We start from the raw sequence: 10,536 nt of genomic DNA on the forward strand, positions 1-10,536 counted from the left end.
TGAAATTTAAAAAAAAAGTTTATTTTAGTATTCTAATAATATACAACATATATTAAAAAGTATTAAAATTGTTAGTAATATATTTAAATAGATTTATTAAAAAAATTTCTCTAAAATTAACAGGGGTTGGGCATGTTATTCCATGCGTCATCTTATTACCCCTTAAACAATTATTACTACCGAGGTCAGTAACAGGTTAGTTGCATTTAAACCTGTTACTGATCTCGGTAGCAATATATGTAAAAAACTTACATCTAAGTCTTAAATCTAAAGATCCTTCATTAAAATTTTGATGGCGCAATGTGTAACATCCAAACATGCAAAAAGTAAACGAAATTTTAAATAAATATTTGTATTCACATGTGAATTTAAATTCAAATAAAAAGTGTTTGAATGGCAAAAAATAGTGCTAGTCACAGACAGGGGCGGATCCTGAGTATCCGTCCCTGTCTGTGGCTAGCACTATTTTTCCTATTTTTGGGAAGTAATTAAACCACAAAAATAAAAGTTAAAAGACTAGAATGTTTTTAAAAACATTCTGAATGTTTTCTGGATGTTTTAATTTTGTTTTAAAAATAAAAGTTCTGAATGTTGTTATTATATTTTTATTTTTTATTTGTAAAACATGCGCTGAGTGTTGCTACATCGACTATCTTATAGCCTGACTCGCAAAGGAGTGCTGCTCAATCAACTGACAAACAGCCTGACTCGCAACGGAGTGCTGCTCCATCGACGGAGAGTTTGGTTGGGGGTAGGCAATCTATCAAATAAGTAAAAAAAAACAACAATTTTTCCAGTCTTTAAAATTCAAAAAAACCTAAAATTGACATTTTATGGTAAAAACTTAAAGACGACCATGCAAGAGTATATATATATATATATATATATATATATATATATATATATATATATATATATATATATATATATATATATATATATATATATATATATATATATATATATATATAGCTTCAATAAATATAATGTTTTAATAAACGACCTTTTCGATATGACAGGTTCAACTCTACTAGTTTGATAAGTTTTGAACAAAAACTTAAAATGACTTTAAATTAATAGTTTGTCTTTTTATTTAATTCGATAATTTATCTAAATTTAAAGTATTAATTACTCTGTTTGAATATGGAATTATGGATGCTCCTTTGTTAATCAGAAAATGAGCAGCTTCAAAATTTCCCGAGCATATTGCATAGTGTAATGCTGGCCATCCAGCAGAATTGTGTTCGTTTAGATCAACGCCAACGTCGCTTAATGTTTTCAAAAGTTCCATATTTCCGTTTGAAGCAGCAATATGCAAAAGTGGACCGGAAGAAATGTACTCTTGTTGGTTGAACTTTGACCAAGAATTAAATGTATTTGAATGTCTAGTGAATAAAAATTGGTTTGATTAAATTACTTATTTAAATTATTTTACTAAAAAATAGTTTAATAAACGAGTTATAATAAAAAGTTGTTTCCTTATTAACAAAAGTTTGTTTCCTTAGCGGAAATGATTGAGATTGAAGTTAGAATTAACCGTTAACTGATTTTTTTGAAAAAAGTTTGAAAGCAGATTTATTTATTTTTTTACCTTTTTTTAGTGAAGGTTGATATAATTGTATTTGAAGATTTTGTTTCTTTAAAAGAACTGCTTTTAAATAAGTCAATACAAAGAGAATTTGATCTACAGTTTGCATCCACTCCTAATCGTCGTTTTGAAAGACCTGTGCTCCCAACAGACAAAGATCTTTCATTTCTTAATGACTGGTTGCTTTGATTTTCAATGCTATCAATAGATTCCCGACTACCTAATTTTTTGCTTATCTTTTCCCATTTTGATTTCTTTTCATTACATAAATCTTCGAACGGGCTCCCTTTAGCGTCCGTTAAGTTATTTTTGCTTCGTGAACGTAATGCGATCTTAAACATATGGCCGATATTTAATAGTTTGTCTGGCGTCGTTGCCTCAATCTCTTTAGTACCTCGCATTAACACAGAAGGAGAAGTTGGTTGAGAGCGTACTTTTTTAGGACTTACAAGTAATAAACTTTTATTTGATTTAACATCAGCTGCATTTTGAAATTTTCCGAAACTCTGTTTTTCATCGTTATTTTTTTGAAAATGAAAAATACTTGATAAACTTTTCTTTTTTAGTGTTAAAGTCATTGTTTACCATTATTTAGAAGGACTATTATATTCCTTTTTGAATCCTCAAAACTTTTTTTTTTATTTTGAACATTTTATTATTACATAATTTACAATAGCAAGGTTCATTTTCAATATAAGCTCTATTATAAGTTGCCATGGCTATTTACAGAATTTTCAAGAAATAATTTGTTTGCATGTTTTACAAGTCGCTATGTTTTTTAATAGAAATATACATTTTATTAAAACATATAATAAATATTTTTTTTATAAATTGGCGGGTCAAAGACAAAGTGATCTTAGTCAATTTTTTTTATATTGGAGGTCAAAGTTTAAAAAGAGTAGCTATGTTCACTTTCACCCGTTCACTTTCAGGTAAAGTAAACTAATTCATTCGATTATAAAGCCGAATGATCGCAGTTCATTGTGCTTGAGTATAAGTAATCTAAGTGCCCTTGTTAGACAAAGTGGTAAATATCTACTTTTTAATATTGCATTGAAAATGAACTAAAAAATACATTACAACTACAAAAAAGTATATATATATTAATAACAACAAAATATTTGCGGCAAAATATATCGCAAAAGTCTCATTTATCTCAGAAGTCTGTTTTTAAACTTAGACTATTTTGCCTTTTACTTGCTCATATATGAAATATAAAAAAGTTTTTAATGTTTCTGTAAATCGAAAAATACTATTAGTTATTTTATAGATTAGAACAGAATACGCCGTTGCGCATTGGTTATCTATCGGAATCTCTTGCTTCTAAAGCGCTTGCTTTAGAAGCAAGAGATCCTGGGTTCAAAACGAGGTCTGGGTATATTTTCCTATTTAAATGCTCTTCCGTTATGCTCTGTGACAAGACCGTAAGGTCTTCTTGGGACAACAACAAAAAAAATTAAAAAAAAAAAGGAATCCTAAACTACATTATTTTCATGCTTAACACTTTTCTCTGTTAAATAGATGAATCTAAGGTGGTAATATTGCTGTATGTTATGTCTATTTCAAACACACACATACACACACACACACACACACACACACACACTCACACACACACACACACACACACACACACACATATATATATATATATAAATATATATAAAAATATAAATATATATATATAAAAAAACACACACACACACACACACACACACACACACACACACACACACACACGCACACACTCACCCACACACACACAAATATTGGAACCTGGGAACAAAAAAGCCCTAAAATTTAGCTACACCTGCCACAAACGTCAAACAACAAGTTAATATAATATATTTCTACTATTTTTAACTAAATTTGTATTCATCCGATGAATCATCGATAAATTTTTAATTTCACACAATAATCTCTTCGCGTTCAAAAATTATGATCATATTAAGTTCTCTAAAAATTATGATCATATTTAGCCCTCTCAATTTGAGGGGGCTACAAATTTTAAAAGTTTTTGAACGTTAAGAAATTACCGTATGAAATTTAAAATTTATCGATTAATATAAATTTAGTAAATGGCTTTTAAGTACTAGAAGAAAAACTCTGAATAGAATTTGTTTTCAACTTAAATTTTGAGACGCTGATGCTCATAAGGAAAAAAAATTTGGCAGAATATTTACCATAATTTGTGTTAATAACTTTGAGCCATTACTATTTTTGATTCATGTCATTATTTGATTAAATAAATAAAAATTATGTACAAAATAATCGTTTAGTTACACTCTATTCAAAAGTTTTACAAAATTAATGGATTTTATTTGTTTGACTACTTAACAATAGTTTATTTGTACATTTATATTCAAGCATTCCTAATGGACACAGAATGTTCTTTGCATGTTCTATGGTTTTTGAAACTAAGACGTCGTAAAGACGTTTAACGGACATCTTAGCCTGATCTGGGTGACTTTGGAAACAAAGAAAAATTTACGCTATCCCATTAATCAAGTGTATCGGATTATCATCAATTTTATCGTCGGATTATTGTTTTCCTTTTTTTTCCTAAAGCAAACAGATTATTATTTAGAGTTTAATACATCAGATATATTTAATGGGAAATAATGTTATATGAAAACAAAATCAATAAAATTTACCAAACTTTGTTGCTTTACTTAATGCAGAGGTTGGCAAATTGTGGGCCGCGGCCCAATTGCTACATAAGTTGTGGGTCCCAAGCCACCTAACTGCATAATATACAAAGTAGTGCAGTTGTGGGCCTTTTAGTTGTTTTCCAGGCTGTAAAAATTATAAAGCCTCCTTATAAAATACTCCCTAACACCAGATCTTGTCATTTTAGATATAGTAAAAAAATAATTTTAATGTACTCTAACACTGTAGCACTTTAAGATTTCAAATAAGATCCTTATACTTAAAAGTTAAATCATGCTAAAAAATTACTCTACAAAAATAAAAACATTCGAAAAGCACGTCAAAAATAGTTAGAACATTCAAATTTGTTCAGATGAAGTAACTCAAACAACAATTTAATTAATTTAACGCTGTAAAAACTATTTCATATCAAATATACCAGTGTTAAAAGTTATCGTCTTTAGAATGTTTTTCGTACTTTTCTTGAATAAAAATACTATATTGTTTAGATTTTTTACGAAATAAGTATTATAAAAGAAATAGTCGGCTAATCTTTAATGTTTTAAATAACCGGTTTTTTAAGACGCAATATTTGGAAATTGAATAACCAAAAATTACTCGAGTATAACCAGTTATCGAGTAACCGGTTATCGAGTTTGGATGCTTTACTCAGAAGTTGCAACTCTAATAAATACACACATTAACTTGCAAAGATATGCCAGGTAAACATGAAGCGAAGCGTAAATATGCACGTCAGTGGAATGAAAAATGGGAGCTGATTTATTTCTTCTCTGAGGGACCAAGTAATGCTCTATGTTTAATATGTAATGAGACTGTTAGTGAACTGAAAGGAACCAAGCTTGAACGTCATTTCGTATCAAAACATGAATTGTACAGTACTAAATATCCTCTTGATTCAACAACCAGAAAAATAAAATACGACTCATTGAAAAGCTGTTTAAAAAAACAGAAAAATTTGTTTCAACAAATGTCTAGCAGTGTTGATTGTGAAACTGGTGCCTCTAATATGGTGTCATGGATATTAGCAAAAAAACTGAAACCATTTACTGATGGTGAAATAATCAAAGAATGCATGATTGAAGCATCAAAATTTTTTTCCCCAAATGATAAAAAAATTCATGACAAATTTCAAAGTATGCACTTGTCCGCGCGTACAGTTACTCGAAAAATTGAGAAAATGGTTGTTAATGTTTATGAACAATTGTCAAACAATCTGTCAGAAGCTGAATTTGTGAGTATCGCTCTCGATGAGTCTACTTACCTTGTCGGTAAAGCACAACTCTGTGTTTATGCAGGTTTTATCACTACGAATTGTTGTTTATTTAAAGAACTGCTTGGAATTGAACCACTGGAAACAACTACAACTGGACAAGATATTTATGACAAATTGTTCAAAATATTAAAAAATAGGAAAGTGCCTCTTCAAAAAATATCTTCAGTTGTTACAGATGGCGCTCCTGCTATGATTGGAAGAATTCGAGGAGTTGTTACTTTGCTGAGAAATAGTGGTGAGTTTCCTAACAAATTTATGTCATATCACTGTGTGATACACCATGAAGCACTGTGCCCTAAAGATGCGACAATTGATGATGTAATGACAGCTGTAGTAAAAACAATCAATCATATACGTTCCAATGCACTCAAACGGCGTCAATTTCGTGCGCTAATGGAACAAAATGAAGATGAACATGGCGATCTTCTTCTTCATTCAGAGGTATATAGACAAAAAATAAATAATTTACCATTACAATCAAAAATAGATGTTTGTCTATTTTTTGCAGGTTTGGTGGCTATCAAGAGGAAATATTCTTAACAGATTTTGGGAGTGTTTGCCAAGTGTACTGCAGTTCATGGTAACTCAAAAATTTTCATTCATTACAATGTCTATTAAAGAGTTTAAGTGTAAACTGGCTTTCCTTTGCGACATCACAGCACAATTCAATGTTCTGAATAAGAGATTACAAGGCCGCCGTGTGCTGGTTTGTGATTTGATCAACCACATCACTGTGATGAAGACAAAACTTAATTTGTACAAAACTCAATTTGCATCTGGTAGTTGTACTCATTTTCCTACTTTAAATGAATGTCAACCATCAAGGGGAATGTTATCGTCATTTTCATTAATAGTGACTGCTCTGCATGATCAATTTGAAAACAGATTTAATGAATTTGAAGACTTAAAAAAGCATATGGTTTTTTTGTGTTATCCATTTGACTTTGATATGAATGATATTAGTATTCTAAAGGACTTTGAAGAAGCTGATACTTTAAAAGCAAAGGATGAACTAATTAACTTTCAATGTGACGACGAGTTGAGAAGAAAGGCACCAAAAAAAGATGAAGATGGCACTTTTGGTGAAAATTTAATTATTTTCTGGCATGCTGTCATGAAGGAACGTTTTCCAGTTCTTAAAAAACATGCAAATAGACTTATCTGTATGTATGGCACTAGTTACCAATGCGAACAAACATTCTCAGCCATGAAAATAATAAAAAATGTTTACAGAACAAGACTGACTGAAACTCATTTGAATGACCTTGTGCTAGCTGCAACAACAAAATACTCACCAAATTTTTAATTGTGTTTTATGTTTTTTTTTTCTTAAGTATGTATTTTGTATTGATACAATTATTAGTTCTATAATCTAATTCTATACTATATTCTGTTATATAGGTAATATAACCTATTTTATATATAATTTATTTATTGCTGTGGGCCGCAACTAAAACAAGAATTTTGTAAGTGGGCCCCTTTGGAAATATGGTGCCGACCACTGACTTAATGTTAATTACTATCAGTTAATATTAGAAGGCGAAAAGTTTACTAAATGAAAATACAATGGCCGATATTTTATTCAACTGCTATATTCATTAAACATTTATTTTATAGAATTTTGTTTTCCTAACTTTATCCTTTCTTAATAATTCTCTTGGGAAGTATGGTAGGTTAAGAATTATTCATTTAGATAATTCATATAATGATATAAAATCCGATAATGGGCAATTTTTTAATTTTTTTCGTAAAGCTTATGGTTATTTATTAAAACGTTATGGTTATTTATTAACACAAGTTAAAAAAACATAAATAAAGTTTTCAATATGCGGGCAGGTTATACTTTTGAAACTTTGAAATTTGAAACTGGGAGGACTTTTTTATGTATATATGGTGTATGTATACCAAATTCTATGTATGTACTATTATTTAAATATTATAACATATGTGAAAAAGCGGCAATTTTTTTTTGTTGAAAAATAAAGTCTTAGGACAGCACTTGACTTGTATTAAAAAGAAAAAAATTTATAATGTTGAACATATCACTGTAATCTGTGTATCTGACGTAGATTATCTAATTTATTATATTCCTGCTAAAATCATTTCCCAAGCAAACTAGTCAAAGAAACCGCATTTACTTATCTGTTTTGTGGGGAACCCATGTGCCCTATAAAGTTTTAAAAGAAGGTTCTGCAAAATTCATAACAGGTGCAGTAAACATTGGAGATTAGCTAACACTCTAAAACAGTTACTCGGCAGGAAAATATTCTATTTGTATTTACGTTCCGCTTTTACTTCATACTTTATGTTAAAATATTTTTGAGCCACCCAACTAACAATTAAATGGAGCTTGAGAAAAACTAAAATTTAAATTTAAACTGTCAATTAATAAAAATTATGTTGACTAAACGAGTTTTAAAACGAAAGATAAAATCGATATTTTGTATATTATACAAGATCGATATCTAATTTATATTAACAAGATCATGTTAGTCGTGCATAAGATTACATTCATTTGTTTAATACCTTAAAAGTATTTAATGAAACTCTGCTGTGAGAACCTATTGAAAAAAGATTATTGACAAATTTATTAATTAAATATTTACAAACTAAACAAAACATGCATAAAATAAAAATGTCGTAAACTAAAAAAATAAATGAAATAAACTAAAGAGTTACATAATTCTTTTCAATTTGAAAAAGCAGCTATTATTTCCTTTTAAAAAAAGTAGTTATTTACTAAAGTGTCATTTCTATATGCGCAGTCTGGATGCAGTTTCGAACAGTAGCACAGTAGCTGTTTGTCACCTTCAGAGAATAATCCTTTATTGAGGCTCCATACTCAATTAACATTTGTGCTGCTTCAAAGTTCCCAGAACAAACGGCATAATGTAAAGCGGGCCACCCAGAATCGTCAAGTTCATTAATATCAACTCCTATATTATGAAGCGTGTTTAAAAGATCCAGATTTCCTTCTGATGCAGCAATATGAAGTAATGGAAGAGAGTCTTGTTTTATTTTTTTATTTGACCAAGTTTCAAAAGGTGGAATCATACAACTGGTTGTAAAAAAGTTATAAAAAAAAGAAAGTTTTTTATAAATAGCTACAGTTGCTTCAGAATTTCAAGAAATGATTAAAGTTTATAAATAATTTTAAAATCTCAAAATAGTTAGCCTTAAAAATAGTTTCATAATTGGACATAAAATAAATTTACTCTTACCTATAAAAATTGTTGTTGTTCTGTATTTTATTTATGTTTGATAAATTTAAGTTTTGATTGATTTCATCAGAAAATTTATCATGAGATTTCAAAGTAGCATTCCTTTTTGGTTTAACTTCAACACAATTTACTGGAAGTAGATTTTTACATGAGTTAGTGCAAATGTTATTTTCAACGGAAGCTAGTTTCTTTTCCTTTTTTAATCTTTTTATGCTGTCTTTTCTGACTCTTTTTTCGTTGTTGTTTTCATCGTGAGAAGTTTTTCTCTCCTCTTGCAGACCAGTACGTCGAAACATGGCAGATTTGAATGATTCACTTAAACTTATTCTGCGCTCCGCTTCTGGTGTTCTAGAATCGTACGAGTATTTTCTTGAGTTTGCTTCAGAATTTTTTTTAAAGTCATTTATTTTACTCATGTAATAGTCATCGAAACTTTTTTTTTTAACAAGGTGGGAATCATCTGCACTTTTGCGTTTAAAAGTTAGAAAATCGTTAAATAGTTTTTTTTTTGCTTTAGAACTAAAGTTGACGTGAGTTTCATCGTCATCGTCGTCGTCATCTTTTTTTAAACTTGAATTATAACTAATTTCCGGTAAACTAAACTTTCTAGTCCTGTGGTGGGGTGTAGTTTCAATACTGGATACTTGTTTATCGAAGTAATCTTTTTGCTGAGACAACTTTCTTTTAGATTTAGGAATATCCTCCATGAGTTTATCTTTATCGTTTAGGAAATTTTTATTGAATACCGAATTAACGTTTTTTTTCAAACTGTTATTATCTAACTCGCATTTATTGAATAATGGCAATTGAATATTGTCTTGTATTACTTTAAAATGATTTTCTTCGTCGATATTAGACTTTTGGAGTTCGTAAAATATTTTATTATTTTGTTCATCAACATAATAATTTTTACGACGGTTGTTGGATTTGACTGATTCGACGCTTGGTGTTTGGGACTTCGTTGTTAAAAATTTGTCAGCGCTTAATAGAGCCGGTGCAGAGCACCTCCGAATCACCGTCAAGTTACCTAATTGAGGTCGATAATGCTGGCTATCACTTTCAGTTATAGACAATGATCGTAAAGAACTAGTTGCAACTTCTGAACATTCTTGATAAAAAGTCTGTTGTTTTTTTAAAGGTACAGACAATCTAGTTGAAGTTTCTTCAGATGAAAACTTTTGCAAATAATCAGACTCGCAGGGCAGATAAATACTTTCATCTAAATAAATTTTTTTTTAAATTTGATATATATATATATATATATATATATATATATATATATATATATATATATATATATATATATATATATATATATATATATAACACAACTAGTTTTATTTATTTTGTTAGTTGTATTGGTAACATCACAATAGCAGATGCAATTTATAGGCTGAGTTGGCGGAATTATATTTTCACGCACACACGCACACACGCACACACCCATACACACATATAATTTGATGTTTCTTCTCTTATGAAAAAGGAGATTTAAAATAGAAAAATAATCAGCACCTGTAAACATCTTGTGGCAAATCATTAAGTAGATTAATAAAAAATTACCTGAAGGAGATTTAGTAAAAAGCGCGATAAAATACCATTGCAACACCGTTGCAAAATAAAAAATCAGTAAAAAAAAACGACAACACCAATGTAAAGGAAAACACAACAACGTTTAACAAATGATGATTGAATAATCATCCTGAAAAATATATATTTTTTGATTTATATGCAACGCTTTATCTTCTTTATTAGTAAAATATCAACCACCTTAATTCTCCTCG

General features: G+C 29.3%; 3 protein-coding genes across 6 annotated transcripts in view; 1 reads left to right on the forward strand and 2 right to left on the reverse strand.

Moving 5' to 3' along the window:
* Positions 1-976: 976 nt before the first annotated feature.
* On the reverse strand, positions 977-2,208 carry LOC136091294 (uncharacterized). Its single transcript, XM_065818675.1, has 2 exons — positions 1,592-2,208; positions 977-1,385 (listed from the first exon to the last, which is right to left on the reverse strand). Exons 1-2 carry the CDS (start codon positions 2,164-2,166, stop codon positions 1,094-1,096), a joined length of 867 nt encoding a protein of 288 aa, XP_065674747.1. The 5' UTR covers positions 2,167-2,208; the 3' UTR covers positions 977-1,093.
* A 2,744-nt stretch (positions 2,209-4,952) lies between these two features.
* Positions 4,953-6,837, forward strand: LOC136091820 (general transcription factor II-I repeat domain-containing protein 2A-like). Its single transcript, XM_065819532.1, has 2 exons — positions 4,953-5,972; positions 6,040-6,837. The coding sequence occupies exons 1-2, from the start codon at positions 4,953-4,955 to the stop codon at positions 6,835-6,837; spliced, it is 1,818 nt and encodes a 605-aa protein (XP_065675604.1).
* A 1,258-nt stretch (positions 6,838-8,095) lies between these two features.
* Positions 8,096-10,536, reverse strand: part of LOC136092447 (uncharacterized) — a 30,190-nt gene continuing 27,749 nt past the window's right edge. For all 4 annotated transcript variants that reach the window (XM_065820697.1, XM_065820698.1, XM_065820699.1 and 1 more), the window contains 2 exons: positions 8,753-9,971; positions 8,096-8,589 (listed from right to left, as the gene is read on the reverse strand). In XM_065820697.1, coding sequence (XP_065676769.1) covers positions 8,271-8,589; positions 8,753-9,971 — 1,538 coding nt within the window. In that variant the 3' untranslated portion in view covers positions 8,096-8,270. The remainder of the gene's footprint in view (positions 8,590-8,752; positions 9,972-10,536) is intronic.

Source organism: Hydra vulgaris, chromosome 15 (genome assembly GCF_038396675.1).
Source record: "Hydra vulgaris chromosome 15, alternate assembly HydraT2T_AEP".
Taxonomy (NCBI): domain Eukaryota; kingdom Metazoa; phylum Cnidaria; class Hydrozoa; order Anthoathecata; family Hydridae; genus Hydra; species Hydra vulgaris.

Coding starts and splice junctions, on each gene's coding strand:
- LOC136091294 (XM_065818675.1), bottom strand. CDS start 2,166: ATGACTTTAACACTAAAAAAGAAAAGTTTATCAAGTATTTTTCATTTT. Junction 1,386..1,591: donor TCAACCTTCACTAAAAAAAG/GTAAAAAAATAA, acceptor TTTATTCACTAG/ACATTCAAATACATTTAATT.
- LOC136091820 (XM_065819532.1), top strand. CDS start 4,953: ATGCCAGGTAAACATGAAGCGAAGCGTAAATATGCACGTCAGTGGAAT. Junction 5,973..6,039: donor ATCTTCTTCTTCATTCAGAG/GTATATAGACAA, acceptor TATTTTTTGCAG/GTTTGGTGGCTATCAAGAGG.